This window comes from Macrosteles quadrilineatus, unplaced genomic scaffold (assembly GCF_028750875.1).
Source record: "Macrosteles quadrilineatus isolate MER2022 unplaced genomic scaffold, UCM_ALF_1.0 Scaffold_5__1_contigs__length_97177068, whole genome shotgun sequence".
Lineage (NCBI taxonomy): Eukaryota > Metazoa > Arthropoda > Insecta > Hemiptera > Cicadellidae > Macrosteles > Macrosteles quadrilineatus.
In genome coordinates this window covers 82,275,569-82,302,471 of record NW_026542598.1, presented here as the reverse complement: position 1 = coordinate 82,302,471, position 26,903 = coordinate 82,275,569, and the positions used below count along the sequence as shown (strand labels likewise).

The following is a 26,903-nucleotide window of genomic DNA, read 5'->3' as shown; positions in this document are numbered from 1 at the left end:
AACTGATCTGTGAGATGATCTGGTCCAAACTGAGAGGTTCTGAGGCCAGACTGGCTGAGGTCTGCTCTGACCAGCTGAGACCTGACAGTAGCTCCATCACTTCTGGCACACTGTTGTCTGTGGATAGATTACACAATGTCACTCACAGTAAAGTCAATGTCTATGTAGGGCTGGGCTGGCTGCTGACAACTGATCTGTGAGATGATCTGGTCCAAACTGAGAGGTTCTGAGGCCAGACTGGCTGAGGCCTGCTCTGACCAGCTGAGACCTGACAGTAGCTCCATCACTTCTGGCACACTGTTGTCTGTAGACAGATCACTTAATGTCACTCACTGTAAAGTCAATGTCTATGTAGGGCTGGGCTGGCTGCTGACAACTGATCTGTGAGATGATCTGGTCCAAACTGAGAGGTTCTGAGGCCAGACTAGCTGAGGTCTGCTCTGACCAGCTGAGACCTGACAGTAGCTCCATCACTTCTGGCACACTGTTGTCTGTAGACAGATCACTTAATGTCACTCACTGTAAAGTCAATGTCTATGTAGGGCTGGGCTGGCTGCTGACAACTGATCTGTGAGATGATCTGGTCCAAACTGAGAGGTTCTGAGGCCAGACTAGCTGAGGTCTGCTCTGACCAGCTGAGACCTGACAGTAGCTCCATCACTTCTGGCACATTGTTGTCAGTGGACAGATTACATAATGTCACTAACAGTAAAGTCAATGTCTATGTAGGGCTGGGCTTGCTGCTGATAACTGAACTGTGAGATGATAATATTTGAGGTTTTAACCATAAAAAGGTTAGGCTATATTTACCTTTGTCTGAGACAGAGACGTGGTTCACCATGGCCGAGCAGAGCTGTAAGCTGAAGTCGGTAGATAAATTGCTAAGCATCTGTTGGGCGTCCACACTCACTTCTGAGTCATTTCTGTAAACATAACATATAATTACAGCTTTGAACTTTACCATATCACTTAACATAAATGAAAGGAAGGTAGGAAGGCAGGAAGGGATGGTTTTTATACATCTAATCATGTTAGGAAGAGAGGACATCATAAGTTTTGCGAGAACTGCAAGACTTAGATGGTTCGGGCATGTGAATAAAACGTACCAATGTTGACACCAGAAGATTGTTACTTCATAAATAGCCAATTTATGAAGTAAAGAAAATAGGATGACCACAAAGAAGACAGAGAAGACCTGAGAATATGAACTGTGAGAATTTTGGGACATAATCTTTGAAAGGTAAAAAGTTATTGCATTATTAATTTATCTTTGGAAACCAACTTAAATCCTATTAAAAAGCAAAATTTATGCATTAGTGTCAGAACTCAAAAGGGATGATTCTATAATTTACAACTTACCCCAACAGAAGTAGACCCAGAGGGTAAGACACTAAGGACCAATGAGAAAGCAGCAAAGCTTCCAGCCTACACACGGGCAGCTTGTGGTCCGTCCAAAACTCCAACCCCTGCGGAAAAACAAATTTAATAACAAATACTGGATTAAATCTTGGTTTATGTCAAAATAAAACAGGCATTGTATTGGGGTTCTACCTAAGTAACATCTACTTAAAGTTCTACATGGATATTAGCTGTTATTATTTAAAGGGGGTTTGTTCTTTTAATCATAAGTTTTTCTTGATTTGTTTTTTGTAAGACATAAAACAATAGAGGTGGTTTCAGTTAATATATCTGTAAACCAATTTGTTCCAGGTAATATAAACATTTTAAAACTTTACTGAATTTCACATAAGGGTAGGTCATGAGTTTGACGGACAAACAGTATTATTTTATATCCTTCAAATAGTAGCTATAATATTGTTATACTTTGATTGTTGTATGGTAAAATTAACAACAATCCTGTTTGCTCACCTGTTTCAACAACGCTTTCAATGAAGTCTGCGGTCCCTGCTCACACAAGTCTATATAAAACTCCACGATGTTCACTAGATCTTCAATAAGCGCACTATTATGACTAACATCCTCCCCATTGGCGGTCTGCAGTTCCAACTCCTTAATGTGATTATTCACAATCGTTTCGTAAGTCAAACTCTCGCTGTCCGACTTACGTTTTGCACACTGTTTCACCGGACTGTCAAACACTTCCGCACTCTTGGTGGCAAACTCGTCACAACTCGCCAACGTATCGGGTGTGTCACATCTCGACTCCAACAAGTCCGATTTGGAACAGAGCGTGTCTTGAGATCTAACGGACATTTCTTCCGCTCCCCCTTGGAAAGTGAACATGTGAATTTCCGAGGTGCTTTTTTCTTCCACTTCTTCGGGTTTCTCCGGTTTTGTCGGTTCTGCAATGTTTTCTGCATCCTCTGTTGATTGCGTGTTAGACCTTGTTCGACTGATCCCTATCTTCTTTGCGGACGACGTGTTGATGGTTAGGCTGGTTTCCAAGGTAGGTACTATCACCTCTGTGCTCACTACAGATTTGCTGGCTCGCTCTAACACTGAAGGTTGACTCGATGTAACGCTTGACGGAGGTTTATGGTTTGTCTCGCTGCTCGCCATAGCAGCTTGCAGTTGGTAGCTCATTGCCATGTCGAACTGCTTATCCAGCATTGCCAACTTTGAGGCTGTTTGGTAATCACCAAGCTCGATGCACTAGGGCAAGACATTTGTGAGTTAATTAAAATAATGTTGTAATCTGTGAATAAATGTACCACGAATAATAGTTGTAATGTGGACATTTTCTTATAGGATTATTTAGTTGGATTAGTCTACCTTTAACCTTAATGTTAAAGCATGTCAATTAAAGTAATCTGATCATAAGTATTAAATTTAGTTAGATCAAAAGTGGGCAATGATATAATCAGCAAACCTTCGTTTAGACTTAAAAGCTTTTTTATTTTTTTTCTCCATATATTAACACTTTGAAAAAAGGTATCAATATATTAATAGGCGAGCATGCTTCTTTAAAACCTTTTTTCTCAGCTCGTGTGCATCGCAGGGAAAATCTACGAATACTGTTAGAAATATATTTGCCTATAGATGTGCAGGTGACAAAATAACAACAAAATTTAAACAAAAAATCAAAACAAATAGAAGAAATTCCAATCACATGTTTTATTTACAGCGTGGGGTGAAAATGAAGAAGTTTGCACAGTAAATATTTTTGGTTAAGTTTTTGACCACAAGGCGACCACTAGTACATTTTTAAATAACACCCAGATTTGTTCTTACACATAACTAATGTTTGCCAATCAAATTTTAATTGAATATATTAATCCCTAAAATAATAGGGTTTGAAGTAGTAGAGCTTCAAAAACTCAACAATCTTAAGTAGACGTAGCCCAAAATATCTCGCGCAAGGGACTATTAAAATACAACCTTATTCTTTACCATCCTTCTTAGTGTTCATGCTTCCAAGTCGTAATGATTTCTGAGCTAATATATTTCATCTAATATTAATCCATAATATTTTTTATTTCAAGTAGGCCTACCGTAAACTATACACACAAGATTGGTTATATTTTTTAAAGGGATCCTCACTTTCAAACCTGATTGTGTATCCCTTACAACATCTATTTACCTTTTCTCTGAACTTTGCAGTGTCGTAGTGCCCGTGGAAGTATGACAAGGCATAATGCAAGGTCTTGGCACTGTGCGGTGGGTTGTCAAAAGTTGAAAGACGAGCCAGCAGTTTCTGTAACAAACGTTGATTTTAAAATAAATGTTTTAAAATGTGAAGTGGACTTGTTGAACAACATGATTTACAAAGCATCCTTATATATAATACATGAAGGCGATTTCTACGAAACACTACTCCTCCTTTAATAATGGACAGATTTTTACAAACGATGTGTCAAAATTAGGCTAAGTATTTTGTGTGTAGACGCCCCTTTTCACCAATTTCTGCAATAAAATTCCTCGGGCTTTGCCCCACAGGCCATCAAAATCTCAATGTATTTCTTATGATGAAAAGATTATGTTTACCTAAACAGACGGATAATTTGTAATAATTACAGCTGTCCGTAGTAAATAAATGATACAAAAAAGAGCTTTCGTTTTCAGTTTTGATAACTGGAGTGGAGTGAGCTTTCGTTTTCAGAATGAGTTCAGTTCGTTTATAGTTTCGAGAACTGGTGTGGAGTAACAGATTATTAATCTTTCAGTTGACTCTTTTAAGTCATCGAAAATTAGGGCAGTTATTCGTTTTGAAATAACGCCTGCAACATTTTGCAATTGTTCGAATTCGAGCAACAGGTGCACTAGTATTCTTATAATACTCTAGTGAAAACAACCTGGTAAGAACTTTGAAAATTCAGAGTGCAAAGTCCTAATGGATTTTGAAATCTGATAAAAGACAGAAACCTAACCAGGAACATTTAATACAATTTTCCAAAGTTCCACAGTACTTTTCACAATTAGTTAATACAATAATATACACACATGACAGTCGCATCGTAGGACGCTAGGTTCTAGCCTGGAACTGTTTTACACATTAATTCAGGCTAGTCCAAGAAGGTCGCGGCATTATCACATGGATAAAATCCATTGGTAATAGGCAGGATTTGAACCCAGGACCTCGGGCTATGAAGCCCCAAGCTCTACCACTAGACCAGCTCACTCCCACAGTACAGAGGTCAAAGGATATATGGTTGTAAGTTTTATTCTAGTTTTTCTACACAGTATTTATAAGCACCTACAGGAATCTTTTTTCAAAGGCACAAAATGGAATCTAGGTGTCGGAGAAAATAACTCTTCCACACGAATAATTTTAGTTTAAAACACTTAAAAACATAATTTTTTTTATTTTATAAAGCTAGAACCAACTTTAAACAACGTTTTTGTCAGTGCAATCTCTTTAAGGCCATACTGAGCTTAGTGAATTTTAAATTTAGTTCTGTTTCCCAAGCAGGCCACCACAAAGATCCTACTGAAAAGATCGTGTCAATTAGGAATAGTAATTAGGATTAGTTATGTTTAGGTTAGTAAGACAGAAAACTTCTTCACTGAGCACATATACAGGGTTGCCACCAAAGTGAGATAAAAAAATTCATGCATAATTCAAGGTTTTCATTGGTAGTTTTGAAAAATTCATGGGGTATATGCTCGCACAATTTCACCATAAAAGAGTGTTGCCTAGTTCAGAATTGTACATTAATTTATCGACAATATATAGTTTTGTGTGCTACTATCAAATAAAACACATTTCATGTGTTTATTTTAGAGTTAAAAATAAGAATTTAATATAATTTATCCAGTCTAAAAAAGTAAAATCACAGATGAAAAAGGATTAATAAAAATCTTGTGTGTGATAATAAGATGTAATTATTAAAAAAAATTGAAACATCTGATTTAACAACATCATAGGCCTAATGATAAATTCAAACGTTAGAAGAAATAATAAATAAAAAAAATAAGTCGGATTGGTAGTTAGGTCTAGGCCTAACCTAAAAAACATTGCATCCCAACATAAAAGGTTTAACTTAGTTAATCCAGCAATGGCCTAGAACTTTACTGTCTAAACATCAAATTAAGATAATAGGCTACTATAAAAACAAATGTTAAGAACATGATCAAGAAACGGTTAACTTGGTAATGAATGGGCCATATCTAGGCCTACTAAAACGCACATGCAATTTATTACTTTATACTGTAACACAGTAGGCTAGCCTACATTGTAATCCAAAACTGAATCTTGGCTAAGTTAGGCCTGAACCAACTTTTATTTATTGAGAAGATTAAAGGTTACCGACTGACTGATAAAAACACTCTAAAAAGGTAAGATTATGTAAATAAATATTTAGTTAAAGCTAAGAACGAAACAAAAGTAATGGAATGTATGTAAGTTTAGACATAGGCTAACTTACATTAAGTAATAAAAAAAATAATTAATTACATTACAGAAAAGGTTAAAATAAACTTAGGCCTAGTTAGGAGGATGTTTCTTCAGATTGGATCAGTTTATATATTATTATTTGCCTACACAGGCTTAAATCACAGTTAAAACAATTATTTAATTAAATTTACATCTCATTAAAAACTTAGTTAGATTCGTATTGACTGAAAACACCTAGTTATAAAATGCTTCAACAAAACATTTACATTTACCTTCCTCAGAACGAAATCACCATTTTTCAGCACAACATTGACTTCTTGCAACTTAGGCCTAAATAAATAAACTTAATCTCACGTTGTAACACATTTACTCAACACTGACAGTAGTTTGAAATGACGACATATTTGACCAAAACAAACACAGAAGACGATTAAGTTCCAGCCGGCGCAAGCCATTTTGACCTTTATGGCAAGGCAAGGTACTTCTTATTTTAACGTTGTTAAAGTATCGGAAGTATAATATATCAGTAATAAAAAATATTTAATCTGAACACTTGTTCCACTGAGCGTGTTGGGTATCAATTATAAGAAGCACAAAACTGAATCACGAGTGCAACAAGTGATCTTACTGTCCAGTGTCCACCACACCACTACTTCAAACTTCAAACGTTTGACTCGTTTCTAAGTTTCAGATCAGTTTAAAACTTTTAGGTTATGATTACTCTGTATTTCCTTCCACACGAACAGTGGAAGGAACACTAGAGTAGAGTAGAGAGTAGAGAATGAGAGCGAGCATCAATTCCAATTGTCGATGTTTTCGAAACATCGATGTCTTTTCTATCGATGTTCGAAGTTATTTGTTTACATCGATGGTAGATTACCGAACCGATGATTTGGTTTGTTACATCGGTCTTTTAGGCCAACAAAAGTAATGAAATATGAAATATTGATGTTTTCCGTAACTGAATTGTATAGGTTTTAGGTTAATTGGCTGTTACAGTGCAGAGAACAGACAACAGACGAGAAACTCGGAACAAACATCGATGTGATCGATGTTTTAGCTCCGAAAGCATCGATTTTATCGGTAGATCGGTACTCGCACAGACAATAACTCGGTGGTAGAGATGGGCGTTATAACATAACAGGAATAACAGGATGAATAACAGTGTTGCGGCCACGGCAACGTTATCGCGGCAACACGTTGCAGAGAACTCCCTGTTATTATAATAACGTATCTATCTACACAATGTTGCAGGAAAGCCGCGCGACAACGAAAACGAAAACATGCATTGCCATTAGTGCCGTTGCCGCAACGCTACCAGAGCAACGATAACTTCTGAAACGAACTAGAATAACGCATCCTGTCTGGACAACGCGGCAACGCCCGACTCCCGACTACAACTGAAAACTGAACTGATCAACCGACAATGATAACTGAACGCCGCAACAGCAACACCGACCGGCGGACAACGGTTTATAGCGGCAACGAGTTGGCAATCGTTATTGAAATAACAGGTTGCCGCAATACGTTATTGGGCAGCTGCGTTATCGTTATAACCGTTGCCGGAAAACAACGATAATTCCCATCTCTAGACTACTCGGCTGACGTCGGTTGCGATCGGATTTGACCTTGAATAAACTACGCAATCGTTTCTGTTCGTGCCATGGCAACAAAACTTTTTATCTCGACACTCCCACTTTGACGTTTTATCTCGGTGTTCATTTCGAGAATGGTTTTAATACGGAGTATTTGATTCAGCACATTTAGGGGTTTTGGCTGAATTTTTAATAATGATTTTGAGAATTCATGGTCCAATGACGAAATTCACGCATAATTCACGCACTTTTTCATGGTCACCTAAATTCACGCATAATTCACGCTTTTCAAGGTTTTTATGGCTGGTGGCAACCCTGATATATTAATTAGATCAAACAATTTGAGACGAAGGTACAACATAAGTACATAACTAAAAGCGATAGTGATTGGGAAAGGTTCTAAGGCACATGCACATCCCACTTTCACCCTAAATGATTCATACCCAACATCACCCCTTTTGTAATTATTCTACAAGATGCATCACCCGAGAGCTCACCAAAGAGTCGGATTCTGTCGGGTGAGACTGGAAGGCTATTTGTAGAGAAGGTAAGGATGGTATTTCCTTGGGAGTCTCCACCGTGTTCAAAGCACCATGTGGCAGTTTAATGACTCGTTTGGACGTCTTCAGCATCAGTAGCCGGCCTTCCAGCCCGGCCTTGGTGGCGTCTTCTATCGGCTCTCTGCCAAGCTGTTGAGAAATATATGTAACACATCAATCAATTACAGTACTTAATTTTATTTTTAAGCCTTTTCTCTTCATGATTCTAGATTAATCTTTATCTAATTGACATTTCCGCTAATCTCATGTTTTTGAATTACCAACAAAGACAGAGAGGCTGAAAATTAGTGCTTAAAATGTGTGAACATAAAATTTCACACAATTTCAACATAACACTTCTCATAAATTTGTTTAGAATGGTTGAAACTATTGAAACACAATTTTTTCTTAATATCACCCAAGATGTCTAAGTATTTTCAAGTTAAAAATAAAAAGCTATGTTAAGATACCTGGAGTACTGTAAAGTGATCCTGATTTTAGGGGTGGCCAAATAACTGAGGTTCAGAATAAAATACAAAAACAACATACTGGATCAGCTTCACCACTTGGGTTGACATCGAAATTTTAGGTCGTACTCGTAGACATAGACTACAATTACTTCACCAAACTCCATGTACCAGACTTTAAATTTGGTAATACTAATTTTCCAGTGGCAAAAAATTTTAGATTTTAAATATACATTTGAATCGTACACAATAAGCTTTAGCATAGAACTGGAACCTTTTTAAGACCATGTTGAGAAAGGGGCCAGTGGCCTCGAAATATCCAGTGTTTATTTTGTTTTGTTTGTGTTTTCTTCTGTGTTCTGTAGTGAATGAAGTGGGATGCCTACATTTTTTAAGGTAAGCCTGCTTATCCTATCCTTTCTCACACCTATTCTCAGGCAATTAGCCCTTTCTCTCCAAACCGTATTAAGTTAATGAAACATTAATGTTATAAAACCTGATGGATAACTTCTTGATAAGCATCCTACGAGTTATTAAATTACCTGGAAGTACAAAAAATACGTCAAATAATACTTGTAAGTAAACAGACAACCCGTCCGTCTTGTGAGTTAACAGTATAAGTGTAAATATATTTTTACAAGTGTGTTGTTTGACGTATTTTTTGTACTTTCAGGTAAAATCTGGTATAATGTTACCTGTCCAACTTGGTTGCTGCCCCAACCCCATACTTTGCCAGAAGCCTCGATTGCTAGAGTGAAATCCCCTCCGCACTCCACCGTGACAATCTCTGATGTTCCGTTACCTGTCAACCACAAACATTAACAAGAAATCTTCAAGACAAAAAACATATATTTGTAGTTCATTATCAGTGGGAAATGTCAATTATCTTTAACTCAACAATTAAATGTAATCATATACCACTAGGCAAATGTATTATGATCAATTTTAGCAACTTCCTTATATTTTCCAAAACACTAATTTTCATTGTTCGAGTAGCTAAGTAATTATTCTGAAGGTCAACTAATAAAATTTTGACATTAGAAAGTAACCAGTGGACCATTCCCTTACAAAAACTGTTTAAAAAGTTTTCCAGTGTTTTATAAAAAAACGAAGCAAGATTTTGAAAGTTTAGAGCATAAAGACACGCACCGACGGCAATGTGGGTAGGGTGGACAGCCTCTTTGGTGCGAGCTCCGTTGCCGAGTTGAGCGTCAAGATTACGACCCCAGGTGTAGATCTGCCCTGTGTCTGTCAGCAGGGTGGAGTGGTGGCATCCACAGCTTATCTGTAATGTGAATGATAACTGTGCCATAGGGGTTGACTATTCACTGCTAGAGTTGTGATTTTGATGAGGAGGCAAAGTGATTTTGGGCAAATAGGTTATCACTGAATTTAAATATACCCATAATTACTTATGTTGTGGATTAACCACAACTTTACGTATCCGGGAAGCCTCATCCCTACTTTATCCCAGTTAATCAGGAGTTGAGTGTAGTCAGAACATTGTACCTGTGCCTATTTAGAAAATTAAAACTAAATGTATCCTCTGTTGGTATAATTGTGGCATATTTTGTGTATCTTCTGATTGTCACATATTTTGCCTTTTCCAATATCAATATTGCTTATGGGATCAATTTGTGGGGTCATTTAGCTTCTGGTAGAAGAGTCCTAACCCTACGAGAAAAATCTCTCAGGATACCAGCTGGTGCAGGACCTCTGTAGCATTGTGAGTCATTTTTACACATTACAGTAAAGTCCCGCAAACTCGTCGTAATGTGGACTGGAAGGGTGCCGAGTTTGTGAAATGCCGGGTTATCGGGAACTAGGGTTCAAAATAAAAACAATACAACTTTTAAGCCTTTTACCTGCCTTCTTTATATATATTTATACTACAAGTCAATGTTAAGTCATCAGATATAGTACAACAAATCCTTGGTAAGAGTTGCGAGTGATTTAACTTGAGCTGGCTTGAGTCCATGTTGAACTAGGACTCAAATAATCACTAATTTTCTGAGCCAGGGATGGCCAAGTTATCCAGACTGCCGGGTTATCGAGTGCCGAGTTTGCGGGACTCTACTGTATCTACCAGATCTCAAGAAGCATTTCATACAAAGGAATGTGACAGCTGTTAGGCAACGTGTAAGGAATTCCAGATTCTTACAGTTACCAATTTCTAATAAATATATCTTGAAATTTATCTGCAGCATTAAGATGAGTAGGCCCGTATATAATCACCAAACTTTAGGTTCTAGGAATCAGTATACCACTAGAAATAGGTTTAATCTTTGGTGCATGCTAACAAAGTCTTTAAGGACTGCTTCCTCAAAATTGTTTTAAATATGTTTTTGACCTGCCAACAACCCATAATACCATAAAATTTAAACTTCTTTGTTGGATGGACACTCAGCGAATAAAGTTCTACAGTGGAACCTTGATAAGAAGACCCTCGATAACAAGTCGCCCTTGATAACAAGTGTCATTTTCAAATCCCCTTAAAATTATTTTATCCCAAATCACATGTTATTACAAACCTCGATAAGAAGTCAACCTTGATAACAAGTCTTATTTTACAATCCCCATGAGAGTCTTGTTATCCATTAACTTGTACTACTTTTCTTTGACTAGATCTATTACCTGATGTGTTAAATGGCTCGATAAATTATTTTATTTTATTTGACTGAGTGTGACCTTGGGATCACAGCTGGCATTACAAAGATATTCCAAACTGAGCATATCAACCACAAAAAAGTCAGTCATGGTGAAGACAATTCAACACATTATCATGGGCTCTACTTCAAAGTTGTACTTACCTTAGTGATTTTACCCTCTACATGTGAAGTGTCCACAAGGGTGGGGCTGAGATGAGCCAGACCATCGTCTACCCCCACCAACACTCCAGGGGGAGCGGGGGTGCTCTGGAACAATGGTCAATCAACAAGTTAAATAATGGATATATGATAAATTGTCAACAAATAATGCTCTAGTCTATCTCAACAATTTTCTTCAATTATAAAATTCAAGGTAACAGTTGTAACTTACATTGTTGACGTTTGTAGTCGGTTCAGAGGTGGCTCGTCCAGTCGGAAGTCCCTTGAACTCTGTGCTCGGACTTACGACCATTTCCGAGTTGAGAGTGACAAAACGAGATGTTGGGGCGAGCTTGAAATGCAACTTGGACTTTCCACCGTCCGCATCACCTGGGAATGGAAAACATCATATAATATCATACTCTCACAACGGGTATACGTAGATATTTGGCTTCACCAAAAAAGTTCTTCCATCTTAATCTTCCCTTAGATCTTCAGATGCTCCGATTCTCGTTAAAGCCGCCTTCTCTTGTTCCACAATTTTTGCAATGGTCTCATTCTGTATGTTTCCTTGACATCTGTTTTCTTCTGAATGTCATAAGTAAGGGTAAAACAGAACTGATTTATACTCAAATTTGATTATATTGATTATGTGGAAGATGTTTAAAATAGTTTGCCTCATAAACAAGCAGTTTTCTTTGACACAGTCAATGATTAGCCTATATTTTACGTAAAAGCCATGAGGCCGATTAAGGGGGTATTTAAGGGATCTTACCTGAGAAAATTTGAGTACATGGGCTTGTATACACACACACACACACACACACACATATTCTTGTACTTAACACACAACTCATTTTATACTAAATCTTTCATTTACCTTCAGATACATCAGACGTGTCCAAGTCTGGTTCAGGTACTTGGTCGTCTGTTACTCCTCTGAAATCATAAAAATACAATTTTCAATATTTATTAGTAGTATTGGCTTTTTAATTGAAGTGAAGTAAGAAAAAGAATTTCCAACAAAATTTTGGTCTTTTTATTGGAAGTAAAATTAATAATTGTTTAAATTGTTGCATTAATAGAAAGTTAAGCATTCATTGATGAAAATCTACAAGATTACCAAAACTTAATATTTAGAGAAAGAAAAATATTTATAAACTACCTGTTGTATCCGTGCTTTGCAATGGGAATTGGAAACGAAATAGAAACATTTTGATCTTTACTTCTGTAGCTACACATTTGCCAACGCTTTTAGAAACAAAATTCGACCTTAATGGCATTTTTAGAAACTTTTATGGCTTTTAAATCTGGTGAGAAGTGGAAACCGCAATTTTGGTTTTGATTAATTTGAAATCTTGAATTGTCTGGCTAGCGAGTAGTTGTAGTGCTTGCTACAAAAATGAAATTTTTTCCGATTTCAAAGCAAGTTCTTCACTGGACCCACGCTCCATTTGCCATTGGGCTACCACTTAATAGTATCTTAACAGTGGATAGTAACAAGACTAGGGTTTTGACCGTTCCCTAAAAAAAAGTAAGAATTTCACTGATGTTAATAAAAATTTAAAAACATGTGTTGTACCTGATGTCCTTAGTAATCACTGATGCAGAAGCGGCTTGCTGATGCTGTTGCTGCTGTAGTTGGAACCTCGCCTTCTTCTGCGCCTGCGCCTGTAGCCTCAACACCTGCGGACTGGAGCCCCACGAGTACAGGCGGTTAGACACGGCCAGGGCTAGCTGTGAGGAGAGTAACACAGGGGAGCATCAGACAAGAACACTGTTTAGCATGCACAAACCACTAAACGAAATGAACACTAGGCATAATGCACATTACGGGTGAGTCGGTGGCTCAGTTGGGAGCGTCACGGACTTCGGGCCCAAGGCAGCGATGACGTGGGTTCGGATACTGGTCACTGCGACAAAAATTTATCAGTACAGATCACGTTCGTACTGTACCGGCTCACCCCTTGCTTTGCTGGATACATTCCACGCACAGATCTGTAGTCTATGTGGACGGGCAAATGCAAGGTTAAAAGAGGTCGCCAACCTCTTAAAAAAAGAAAAAAAAAACATTGGAAGTCCTTGGAAGACTTACGGGGAACCAAGTGACTCTCAATGTTGAAAAAGGAGCAGTGCCTCAATATATTCAGTTTTTCTTTTGTTTTGTTTTTGTGAAGTAGGATGACTACAAGTTTTAAGGTAAGCCTTCTTATCCTGTAATTTGTCTCCTTAATTCTCAGGTAATACGACCTTTCCAATCAAATATAACACTTAAGGTGTACTCACATTGTGGAAATAGCTCGTGGAGATTGATATTATCTTCTCCGGCAGCCCAAACACTTGTACAGGACGGCTGGATTTGAGGTTGGAGCCGGTGCCTAGTTGGCCAAACACACTGGACCCGCACGCCCACACACGCCCAGAGCTGCTGAGCATGAGTGTGTGTGCGTGACCTCCACTGCATGATACTATCACCTGTCACAAATAGGGGGTTTTAATAACGGGACAGTACTTATATCCTGAGATTTCAATTTGTGCAGATAAATTTTGATATCTCAGAACAGATCCCGAATATCAAACCTTGAAAATATAGTCAATGCTATAACATCAGTAGACATCCTTTGTAAGTGTAATAAATAAAGTGGATTCTAAGTTCTGCCAACCTATGTATTTTTAAAACAAAATATCCCACAGTCTAGAATATCATTTGCATCGTAGTTTTTTCAACTCAATTTCACAAAATATGTTGTTAGCAACATTGTTTGATGGATATTAAATTAAACCCCTCTAGGGCCATTAAGACAATAAAGTAAAGAGGTCCCAAGTCAAGGTTTTACTGATAAAATCTTATTCCCTTTGAGTAGAGTACGATATAACATAGTAACTACTTTGTTGGTATTACAAAGCAAACATAGTAAAATGTTCTCTAAAGTACAAGAGTACACATGACAGAAGATTACATCAGCTCGCTCAGAAGTGACTGGGACAAGAAAGACACATCAAAACAGTTGTTGTACAATGAGATAAATACTTGTATTTGCAACATACCAAGCAATGGTTTACTTCAGCATGAAATAGGCTATTGGCCTAATGTGTGTTTAACTGTTGAATGGGGGTAGTAAGTAGAACCAACAAGTGGTAGGTTATTACCTCAGAGGACAGTGCTTCTATGAGCGCAGGGTAACAGCAGTCTTCAACATTGCCGTGGCCCAGCTGTCCATGTACACCCCAGCCCCAGCTGTACACTCTGCAACATACAAATGTTAGTATGAAGCTGTTCCAGCAGGGATGGTTTATACCGCTCTTATATTGCTAATTACCAAATACTGTTTAGTAACATCCAAGATCCCCCCCTTCCTCAAGTTTAGAATAGGAGGGATAACAGTTAGTTTAAACACAGTGAGGGAAGGTACCGAGGATACACTCAATGGTACACAAAGTGGTGTCTAGCATAGACCAACACCAACCCCGCCCTCATGTACTATCATGCACTCATGGTGGAGGAAGACCCTGTGCCCTGTGCAATAAGAATTTCCGCACAGTACTCGCCTCTTGGACTCTTCCTTGCTCACCACAAGTATATTACCAGCACAACATACTAGAGCTGAAAGCATACCGTCAACCTAAAAGCATGTTTTCTCTGTACTTTACTTCTCTTTACTTTACTTTACTTTACTGCCGTGGCTCTTGGTACCCAAGGTGGTACTTTGCCTCGCCAACACACTGCCTCCAGATTTTTCTATCCATTGCCTCATCTTCCCTTCTTCCCAGTCTTCTAGGTCTTTTCTAACCTGGTCTCGCCATCTCAACTTGGGCCTTCCTGGTGGTCTTCTGCCCTCCGGATTGTTCAAAAGGACGTTCTTGACTAAGGAGTCGTCCTCTTTCCTTAGTAGATGGCCAGCCCATCTCATTCTCCTACCTCTCACCTCGGCCACTATGTCTGGGTCCATATATAATTGCCTCAACTCTGCATTGTGTTTTATCCTCCACTCTCCATCTTCAAAGGTTGGACCATATATTTTTCTCAATATTTCTCAATATTTTGTTCTCAAATACTATCAAACGTTTTTCTGTTTTTTTACTTAACACCCAATTTTCTGAGCCGTATAACAGAACTGGTCTTATAATGGTTTTATATATACGGAGTTTTGTTTTGTGTGATAGTATTCGAGAGCTTAATAGTTTGTGGGATGCTGATAAACTTCTGTGTGCTGCATTTATTCTTTGTTGTATTTCCATATCTTCTTCATTATTATTCGTCAGCATTACTCCCAAATAAGTGAAGTTGTTAACTTTTTTAAAGTTGTACCCTTCTATTTCTATATAATTGTTGTCATTGTTTATTTGGGTTGCTCTCCCACACTCCATTATTTTTGTTTTCCCTTCATTTATTCTTAAACCAACTTTCTTTGTATGGTTTAGGAGTTTTGTGACCAGCATTTTCAACTCTTCTTTACTCTCCGCTATAATTGCAACATCATCTGCAAATGCAAGGACGTTTATTTTGGTCCCTATTGTAATTCCAGCTTCTGTTTGCCTTACTTCTTGTAGTGCTTCCTCTAAAGCTAAATTAAATAGCAATGGGGACAAACCATCCCCCTGTCTTACGCCTGTGCTTACGTCAAACTTTTCTGAGATTTCGCCATTTATCTTAACCTTACACCTAGATTCTGATATGCTTGATTTTGATAAGTTTATTAATTTTTTGGGTATTCCATACTTTTCCATAATCTTCCAGAGTCGTCTTCTACTAATCGAGTCATATGCTTTGGAGAAATCGATAAAAAGGCAGAGAAAGGTTTTATTGAATTCATAGTACTTTACTTCTCTTTAGGTTAATTAAACTATCAACCTTAAATGTTGATGTCTGCTAAGTTACCTGCCAGCAGCAGTTAGAGCCAGAGAGTGATACTGTCCTGCGACCACGGCCACAATGTTCTGGTCATACAGTCCTTCCACCAGCCTTGGCTCCGAACTCTGACTTGTAGGTCCGACACCTAGCTGTCCGTACCTCGACGACCCCCACGCATACACCTGTCACAATCACCAGAAATGTTCATAAGTGTGTCAAAGGAAAAGGTTTTAAAAAAGGTTTTATAATGAAGAAGGTTTTATATGCGCTTAAAAAAATTGAAATACATTCTGAATGTAAACTTTTAGATTTGTATTTGGAGTTTAAATAACTTTATGATTGGCGATATATGTGTTGGTGATGTAATACGGATGAAATAAAATTTTTATTCTAACATTTCTTGATAAATCTATAAACTTAATAAAATGAGGGGTTTCCCTGTTACATCCCCTTTCCAGCCGTGTTACTTAACCGATTTTTAGGACTGAGGTGTCATTTTAAACCTTACGATCTAACAGAGTGACGATTGGTAACTAAAAAGGTAATTTCCTTCAGGGATTTATCCCCTTAGCGTTTGAATAATTTCAAGGGTTCACTTTCAAAGATTTAATTTTATTAACCAAAAACAGTTGAAATGTGAATTTTAATTAACATGGAACCTGATTGAAGTAAGTAAAATACTCTTTAATGTAACGAATTGATTTTATTGTAGAGTAATAGTGAGATGTCTTTACTTAATAATAAGTGGACATAAACATAATCTTTGAAAATTAAAATGCTATTGCATTCTTTGTCTTGCCTCAGAAACATGTTTGGAACTCAATTAAAATGTTCAATTCGTGCAAGGGTCCCCACAAACCAAAAAGTAGATACAAAGAACTGTTACATTGACTATTGATCTTAACTAGTCAAACTAAAACGATATATTTTTATGTTATCTACGCAATCAGCATTTTTTAAAGATTTTTAACGAAACTGTCTACACTCGGGTTTAACGTTGCCCTTTTTTGCTAGATAGCAACATTCATTGGATTTTTTAAATTTAAACTCATTTGATCTAAACTCAAACTCGAAAATTTTGACAAAAAACCTATTTATATAGAGAGAAAGTAAACAATTATCAAGCTATCGAGTAACACACACTTTACATCTACAAAACTGTAACTCCCTAGCTCCTTTCATTGTGACATCTTATTGACTGACTCACCCCGTTGGTAGTGAGCGCAAGTGTGTGCAGTTTACCACAGGCTACACTGACTACTTGCACCCCCAGTGCTGGAAACAGTGGCAGTGGTAAGGGTTGTAGAGTCTGACTAAGGGTGGGTCCCACACCTGCAAAACAATACAACCCACAATGATCAATAAATTGTGATGTAGCACAATAATTTCTGCATCCAATTTTCTAACAGGAAATAACATTTTACAGCCATGATGTGCAAATATATAATCTTTAAGATTTGGTGGAATAAAAAACATTATTTACAAAAAAAAAAAAAAAACTACACTCACAGTGACACCACTTGTATGTTCACTCAGATGGTGTGAGACTATTTTGAGCACCTGATTTCCCTACTTTTGTTCTGGCACTTCACAAAAAGAAATTATTTTGCATACTAATTAATAATGTGGAAGTAATGTATTGAAAATGGTACCATTTATTACTTTGGAGACCTAACTTACCCATTTTCAACCAAATATCCTAAAAATGTTATATTTACACAATTGATGAATTACCGAGTGAAATACTGAGCTCCATGCTCAATTGTTGTAATTTCATTTCACACGTGTTGTTTGAGTTCTATTATTGCAAGTCAGCCACTAAGTTTCTAAAATGTTAAACTAAACCTACAACCTTTTCCTCGTTTCGCCGATTGCCTGTGACCTAATACTAAGGATCGGCACAAACAATCCTAACAATAATCGTATTTAGAATGTCACATCCACTACAATGACCTATGCACAGGTTGGTAAACATTGCAGATCAACCTTAATATTATCATACTGTGTTTCTCCTTACCTAGACATCCGTTAACAGTGTAGCCCCACATATACAGCTGTCCGTTCCTCACTAGACCTACATGAGTGTATCCACCACTCACTGTGACTGGAGACAGGCTAACTGGCTCCTGTAAAAGTTGATATTACAATAAAACAAATACAATATAACAAAACACAGATTTTCCGTCTTAAGCCGGGTTTACACGTTGCCAGTTGGCGAGACAATTGTCTTGGCCAGTTGGCATCACGTGGTTTTGGAATTGTCGTAGGCCAGTCCAGTTGAACGCGGACCTGTTCACACGTGGCCGACAATTGCCTAGGCATTTTACATTGGAACATGGCTGAGTGCTCGTCGTCTGTCGTGTCCCGAGAGGACCTAAAAATAATTTATAATAACTTTAAATACTCAAAAACGGCTGATTTTAAGAAAAAACTTCAAAAACAATTTGATTTAGCATTTTTTATTCCCTATCAAACCGAGTTCCAAGTTAAAAAAGATCCAATAATATATAGTTGAAATATTATGATTTTAATTGTAAAACCAACGCATTTTAAAACAAAAAATAGTAATATTTCAACTATTTCTTTTCGATCTTTTTGAAGTTGGTATTGTTTGATAGGGAATACAAAATATTAAAAAAGTGCACCTGACATTTTTTCATAAAGACAGTCGTTTTAGAGTAAGTTTAAAACATTAAAAAGACCGCCATTTGAAATTTTAACAAAGTTTTAAAGTTTCATAATGATCGGTTGAAAAAGTGACGCAAGAGAACTAGTGTACTACCGGTACTGTCAGGTAAGGAGGCAAGACAGCGCTACTGGACTGGCCTCTACACCGTTTACACGGTGCCAATTGTCACGACAACTGGGTTTTCGAAGGGTGGGGGCCTCACTGGGCCCAGCTCATTGTCCTCAGTCTACTCCCGGAGACAACTGAATTTCGGGACAGTTGGCGGGACAATTGGCTTGCCAATTGGCCTGAAGTGTTTACACGAAGCCAGTAATTCCAAGCCAGTCAGTTGTCTCCTGACAATTGTCTCGCCAACTGGCATCGTGTAAACCCGGCTTTAATGTAGGACTTCTTTAGGGAATAAATTGAAGAGAAATGTCATTTAGAATTAAAACTGGAGTCTTTTCTAGAACTACGGTTGTCGCATAAAGGAAACCATTTATGTTTTGTGATCTTTTACTAGTGTTTTTACCCTCTGAACTTTATCTTATTTTTCCCAGGTAAGGTTGCTGGACTCCTATATATTTCCAAAACTAAAATAAACACTTGTAAACAAACTATGTTAAGGAATAGGTAAGACTAAAAAGGATCCTTTGTCTGCGACAGGTAAACCTAGAGAAAACAAAAGTTGGAGTGCTGAAGTGAAAGGTCAAAGGAGGTTAGGAGAAATCTTGACCTGGCAGAATATTATTGGCCAAAAAATAATCAAGAACAGAGTGGCTACAGGAGTAAATATGCAAGGACCTACAATTCAAGAGGTCGCTCTTACCTTGGTAGACTGGTCGCTGTCGGAGTGATGGGATGGAAGGTCCACCATGAGGTCTGGGCTGTAGCGACTACTACCACCAGGACGACAGTGGCCCAGGTACAGACACACCAGCAGGTAGCTGGTTAACCAGTCACTCAGAGGGAACTGGGAATCACCCTGGGACAAAAAGAATTGTTACCATTCTACAGTTATCAGTAGTTATTTACATTTTAACTACAGTGCAATCCCGTTAATCCGTCACCTACGGGACCAGGACCATGGTACAGTGAAAAGGTCAGATTTTCTGAGGAACAGTTTGGGTTAAAGCTGGTCATTTGGGCACAAAAGATTATTACAATGCCGCGGTGATTGTAAAACCTTTTTTACAGATGTCAGGATCACAGAAGATCTCCTCCTTAAATTCGTTCCAGGTCCACAGTACTGATAGATGGATATGTGAAGTTCTACAGGTAAAATACCCTGTGTCTGTGTACAAGAAGACTGTACTGTGTTCCAACTTAGAAAAATATGTATTAGATGGGGGAGTCTTGACTTTTTTATTCACCCTGTATGGACACAGGTAATCTTCTTGTACACAGACACAAGGTATTTTACTTGTAAAGTTTCACATACTCAGCTATCAGTACTGTGGACCTGGAACGAATAAGAGAGATAAACAAGGGGTGATCCAGGCATACAAGACCGATGTTTTCTCGATTTTTCTACTAACACAAAGCTGTCTGTATCTATGTACAAGACCGATTAACCGGATAACACGGCAGTATAAATTATTACCGGTAGAAGTGCATATGCCCGGCTATCAATACTGTGGACCTGGAACAAAATTCGGCGGTAAAAATTATTACCTGTTGAAGTGCATATGACCGGCTATCATTACTGTGGACCTGGAACAAAATTCTGCGGTAAAAATCATTACCGGTGGAAGTGCATATGACCGGCTATCATTACTGTGGACCTGGAACAAAATTGAAAAACTGCTATATACAGTACTGTGTATTTGCTCAACTCTCGATTGTCCGGATTTTTCGCAATCAGGACCGGACGTCCGCCACATTAGTTCGGATGAGAGTACATGGATACAGACAGCTTTACGTTAGTAAAGAAATCCGGGAAAAATCGGTTTTGTACATGGATACAGACAGCTCTGTTAGTGAAAAAAAACGGGAAAAAATCGGATCCATCAAAACCGGATCCTGCCCAAGATCCGGAATTTTTTGGATACGATCGGGTGCTGGTTCCAGCTCGGATCCGGCAGATCCGGTCGTCCGATATCCGTCACTACAATAATGTTTAAAATGTTCAGAATGTTACATGCTTTGCCACTATTAATCGTACCACTTTAGGTTACGCTATATTCCAAATTTTAAGATCTACTCTTTTAACTTCTGCTAGTTTAACAGTGTTAGCGAATATCAATTTACTGTTCTTAATTCTAATACTGTTGACCACTTACAAATCTTCATCTGCCAATGACAAAAAACATGTAACAGTCATTATTATTACCTACCAACTATAACACTGCTTACAATTTCTGACAGGACTAGTCATAATTATACTACATCACAAGTATGTGTGAAGAAAAGAAAATACCTCACCTATCACAAAATAATTTGCTTAGACCGTTATACACATTATTGGACAAATTGACGTATACTTCTTTGTTTTAAGATTGTTGTTACTAATGTAACCTAAGCTTATACATAATAAGTAAGTACTTTTATTTAATGATACCTTGTCAGTTTTAGCTTGACTGGTCTTATTGGACGACTCATCTAGTAATCGTTTAAGAACAGGTCTAACGGCAGGCTGAGATGGGTCGTACAGATTGGCAAACCTCTGTAAAAAACACCATTGATCAAATGCGAAACAATATCACTATGGTATGATAAAATTAATAATGAATATTTGTAATAAAAAAAGAATTGCCATGTCAAAGAACAATGCTTACTCCGATCCATATAATTTTGTTTGTTTGTTTTTAAGAGGTTGGCGGCCTCTAGAGTCCATTATATAGTTATACTCATTGCAAATACAGCACATAAAATAAAAACACAGAGTTACAACAAAGGTCATACTTACTTGCAGTATAAATGGACTGAACGCTGAAAGTCGAGATTTTACAAAACCCATGTGAAGTTTTGCGAAATCAGGATTAACAACCAATGCTTGAGCGAGGTTCGTGTTGCTCATACACTCCCAGAATCCCTCACACACTGTTAACAAAAATGAGTAACACCAAGTATCAATCTAAGTAACAATCTATTACTTAGAATATTGTCAACATTTTCCATTATGATTATCACGTTATATCATTTGATTTGAATCTTTGAAGATATATTTGATAAGTTAAAATTCACAATTTTCTCTTTTGCTAACATACGATATGTTGCTCCTCTGTTCAATTTATTTTAAAATTTGCAGGTTCCCAGAACATTCCAGAATTTCCAGAACATGCACTAAATGCCACAACCCTTACTACACTCAAGAGTTTCTAGGACACCGAATAAATCCATAATTTCCAGGGCAAAAACTGAACTCCATGATTTATAGGATACGCACATTCCCGGATATTCATGATACCAACATTTCAGGATTTCCAGGACACCCACTACATTCCAGTATTTTTAGGATACCCACTTCATTTCAGTTTTGCCAAAACACCCACTAAATTTTGGGATTTTTAGAGGAGTCCTGTCTCGTCCAAACAACCCGCTTCACACTTCACCATCATGTACTCACGTTCACAGTTAAGCGTAGGTGTGTGTTGGCAGTTGATGACACGAGCCAGGACGTCCAAGACGTGAGTGGCAAGTCCTCGCTGGTCACACAGGTACTCCAACACCGTACACAGCCCGCTCTGACCCACCACGCTGACTGCCAGCACCTCATCATAGTGGTGATTGTCTCTCAACAAGCCCCTGCAAATTACAGCACTATCAATACAGAGTAGGCCTACGTTCTTTTCTTGGTTAGGTTAGGTTACGGGGCTAGTTTAAGTCAGCTAAGTATGGTTAGGTTATGCTATGTAATTTAATTTTCGCAAATTTAAGAATTTTTTAGGGTAAGTTTATTTTTAAAGGGGTTTATTTCATCCTGGCACCGAAAAAAATCAAAAACTTTTCATTATACAAAATTATTAATGTATTTTACCGTCACTGGTCCGAAAATTTGCCAAGAAAGTTTTTTTTTTATGTCAGAGTAAGCTTCCAACCCCAAAGATCCTTCAAGCCAAGCTAAAAAAAATCATTATGCTCAACCATGTACTAAAATATTAATTTAACCAAGTCAAAATATACATAAACTAACCAAACTTTTCGAAAGGGTGTGATTTACGATGTGAAATTGGGACCAAGCACTTGTGTTATGTTTTGTTCGGTCATGAAAGTTTGGTAAATGAAGAGGTTTTCAGTTTTCATTTACATTTACATTCCTTGCTTTCCTGAGTTGTTTGTACTTTTTCATTGTGACTGGTAATTGTAGGGGTAGCCCAGTGGTTGTAGTCTTTGTTTGTTAGCTTTATTCATCAATTGGACCTCGCCGACAAGTTTTTTAAACTTGGTGAGGCCAAGCTGTTGTAATTTCTTTAATTAATATATTTGAATTTGAATATGCATTGACAACTATCTTGGTTTAAACACTAACCTGAACTGGGTCATGATGTTATCGGAGCTCTTGGCACGCAAGCATTGTTCTGTGAACGTCAAGACACTGAGGTTTGCAAGATGGAGACTCTCGGTCTGAGACAACGGCTGAGACGTCTGCAGAAGACCCGTCGTCATAGCCAGTAGCTGTTGAGTAAAGCCAGCACTGGCCATGTGTAGCACACTCTTCACTGGTCGACACTACAACACAATATACTCATGAAAAAAGAGGATAGTAGGGCCTACAAAACAACTTGACGTCTTTGTAAATTTTTCTCTTTAATAAATTACACAATATATCAACTTTTATTTTTATAAATGTTACCTTGTTTGTTCTATCATAAACTATGCTAAGCTAACCTGACCTAACCGCCGCATCACAGTGAAAAGAGAAAGAAGTCTTTTTAAAAAACCTTTAATCGTTATTTGTATTACCTGAAAACTACATCCGATAAGATATAAATATTAAACTAATAATTCATTCGATAACATCTTAAGTTCTCTGCGTAACTGTACCCGTGAAAACCACTCACCACTCAGTTGTGTGAAATACATTGAAAATAGCCACATAAATATCTGATAAAATATCAAATTTCACACAGTTGAAAAAACACTAAGATAACTTAATTACTAAACTTTTCAATTTCCTAAAAGTTATTGACTATCGACCAGTCTCACCCTAGCTAGCTTGTATAGAGTGACAGCACTGTCCAGTTGTCCGGCTTCCAGCTGTTTTTCTGCAGCAGTCTCCAACAGCTGTTGCAGGTCCAGCCCGAACATGTGACACAGCCGCTCCGCACGCTCCAACTTGTTGGGGTTCATCACACACGCAAACACCACCTCTCGGGGAGATTTCCTGTGACAGTGAATCAACTACAGTACAGTACAGTTCCACAAACTCTAATGTGAAAGGATGCAGAGTTTGAGGAATGCCACATGTTGAGAAAAGGAGGAAAAACTAAGACCAATCATCCAACCAAAGGCTACCAAAGTTGCAATGGTTCTTCATACACACATTCAACAAGTTGTCATAATTTGTTGAATGTGTGTATGAAAAAAGAATAAAATAAAGAGAAAGAATAAGCAATGTTTTTATGTCATTGTTATCTTAATCAAATTTATTATCGTTAAGTACTATGGTTCTATACTCTTTTATGAGTTATCTGATGTTTTTATCAACATTACAACATTCTTCTGCCCAGAAACAGCATGTAGCAGTAGGTACTACAATTTCTATTAATCTGTTCTTTACATGATTTATTGCTGTACGGTGTTCAGTATTTTTTTTTGTTTGAATAAAAGTTTCAGTAAGCTGTAATTTAAACGGTTCAGTTATTATTACAAGGTTAATAACTTGAAATATCATGATTGTGCAATAGCCTACTAATTGTGTTTTGATGATGTAATAAAATGCAAATTATCACATTAAGTTTTAGGCTTTTTTATGGTTTTTTGTATGTCATGTTGGATTAACCATAGTTTCAGTTATTATCCGTGGTCTCCCTCCCCCCCACTACCCTGGATAATCGAGGTTCTACTGTATAAGATAAGGTAAAGTAGCGCTAGGTCCAAATGGTAAAGACAATGTATTGTGTGAAAATTGAAGATACCGAATGAATGAATGAATACTTTAGTTTGAATACTCTAGGATCTAGGATAAAAAGTGGCACCAGTGTTAAGTTCTGAGGAATTCTGTTAAGTAAAAAGAATAAGTAAAATCTGTACCAGGTTATTGAGAGCCGAGTTTGCAAAACTTTATTCCACCATAATAAAGGAATATTTCGCTAAATAGAAGATATTTCATTAGTCTACTCTATAAAAAAGTTCAACACTGAATACGAAATATCAGTGTTATTTGGAGTAATCTTTTAAAGTGTACACTTCAAATATATGCATTTGGGCAACGTGAATAAAGTTCCTTGCATAACATTATGACTTGGCAGCTACGATAGTAACAGGTTAACCATCATTCAAGTAACAACAAACCAACCTCATCACAACCTTGTAGACAGCTTTGTTGGTGACTACGGCACATTGATCTAACGGACTTTGCTCGGCCAAACCACTGCTTCTGTTGCTCTTGTAGGTCTTCTTACGGTTCGTCGTCTCCTCTTCCAATCGGCCAAAGAACTTTTCATTTTGATCCTAAAAAACAGATCCAAGTGGTTGTTCATGCCTCAGCAAGTAAATGTCATTGAACATGGTCAAAAAGACTGTGTTCGCCTCCTGATGTTTTCAATTCAATGCGACCTCTGCTGAGTAAATGAGTACCTAGGTTTGTTGCCACATGGATGGTAATAAAGTGTGTTTATATTTCAACGTTAATAGCTTACCGGTACTACGAAATAAATAAATTTGTAAAATTTGATCAAAATATATCCATGAACACAAAATGTCAGAGTTTAGTTTTTCCCAAAAGATGACAGGAGCATTTTAGATTTACATTTTTTTGAACTTATAAAGCCCAATGATTAGGGACAGCTGGGTCCAGTTTCGAACCATCAAAAAGCTACTGACTTTCTTCAGGATCGAGCCGGCAACCTTTTGATTGTTAGACGAGCACTATAACCACTCAGCTACACAGTCAGTCATAGGCAAGTCAGTAACAACCACAAAATATGATGTAAGGTCGCCGGTTCGATCCTGAGAAAAGTCAGTAGCTTTTTGATGGTTTGTGGACCCAGCTTTTTCTGATCATTGGGCTTAAAAAAAATGATCCTGGCTAATGAAACAGCATGATTGTCAGTAACAAAGCTACACAGATCATCTCACACCATTCTACACTCATATTTAGGTTAAAATACGCAGGTGGCGTCCCCATGACAATAATTGATAAGTCAAAGTTAATTAAAAACGTTTTAAAAACAAAAAAATACATCTTATCAGCCTAAGATGCTAAAACTGCTGTAACATGTTTAAAAGCTATCATGTCAGCACACAAAGAATTAGTTGTAAACTAATAATTTGTCTGTATAAAAAACGAAATCAAAATAAACATCCTTGCCTTTAAGTTTGGTGTTATCCTGTAGAGAGCTTGAATTTCTTCCCCATCTTGAAAAAAGAACTGCTGTAGTAATGAGTCTGGGTTCACTTCCTAAAATGTAAAAAGTAAGTAATTGGATGTAAGAATGGATTAATTTCATGGAAAATATAGGTGAGTCATAATCCTTTACATTCATTAAATTGTGTCTCTTTAACTTATTCTTAATGCTTGATTATGATTTCTCGTTTTCATTTTGTAATACACTTTATGATTGCTATGATATCCATGATTCAACTACAAAAAAATTGGGGGAGCGAGCTGGTCTAGTGGTTAGAGCACGATCCCTGACGTCTCGAGTTCAAATCCCACCAAATAACCAATGGGTTTTTTTTATCTAAATGATATTGCCTCAACCCCTAGCCTTAAGTAATGTGATAAACAACCCCGGGCTTGTGCCTAGCGTCCTAGAAAAAAAAGATTCAACAACTACCTACTATTACATATTACAGGTCCTAAAAGAGTAATTTCAAACATATAATCTAATTACTAAACGTTTGTAGTTGTGGGTTGGGCTATATTCTCTCCCAATTACCTATAATTTGACCCAAATACCCTATTTGTTGATTAAACTTACTTAAGTACTGTACTTAAGTATTATTTGGCGGTTTGTTGGAATTACAACTTTCGTTGTTACAGTATAAACATAAATCTTGGCTCTAGAATTTAGT

The 26,903-nt window shown here is 37.4% G+C and overlaps 1 protein-coding gene across 1 annotated transcript in view; it reads right to left on the bottom strand.

The window, feature by feature from the left end:
- Positions 1-26,903, bottom strand: part of LOC128995726 (uncharacterized) — a 35,195-nt gene that overhangs the window by 650 nt on the left and 7,642 nt on the right. The window contains exons 10-33 of the mRNA XM_054420745.1: positions 26,197-26,286; positions 25,183-25,337; positions 23,871-24,048; positions 23,194-23,393; positions 22,291-22,469; positions 21,631-21,764; positions 21,283-21,387; positions 19,552-19,707; positions 18,072-18,180; positions 17,262-17,386; positions 16,082-16,236; positions 14,353-14,449; positions 13,489-13,677; positions 12,785-12,939; positions 12,083-12,141; positions 11,435-11,592; positions 11,206-11,310; positions 9,545-9,680; positions 9,091-9,197; positions 7,887-8,078; positions 3,542-3,655; positions 1,870-2,613; positions 1,360-1,466; positions 811-923 (exon numbers count right to left, since the gene is read on the bottom strand). Of these exons, the coding sequence (XP_054276720.1) occupies positions 811-923; positions 1,360-1,466; positions 1,870-2,613; positions 3,542-3,655; positions 7,887-8,078; positions 9,091-9,197; positions 9,545-9,680; positions 11,206-11,310; positions 11,435-11,592; positions 12,083-12,141; positions 12,785-12,939; positions 13,489-13,677; positions 14,353-14,449; positions 16,082-16,236; positions 17,262-17,386; positions 18,072-18,180; positions 19,552-19,707; positions 21,283-21,387; positions 21,631-21,764; positions 22,291-22,469; positions 23,194-23,393; positions 23,871-24,048; positions 25,183-25,337; positions 26,197-26,286 (3,862 nt within the window). The remainder of the gene's footprint in view (positions 1-810; positions 924-1,359; positions 1,467-1,869; positions 2,614-3,541; positions 3,656-7,886; positions 8,079-9,090; positions 9,198-9,544; positions 9,681-11,205; positions 11,311-11,434; positions 11,593-12,082; positions 12,142-12,784; positions 12,940-13,488; positions 13,678-14,352; positions 14,450-16,081; positions 16,237-17,261; positions 17,387-18,071; positions 18,181-19,551; positions 19,708-21,282; positions 21,388-21,630; positions 21,765-22,290; positions 22,470-23,193; positions 23,394-23,870; positions 24,049-25,182; positions 25,338-26,196; positions 26,287-26,903) is intronic.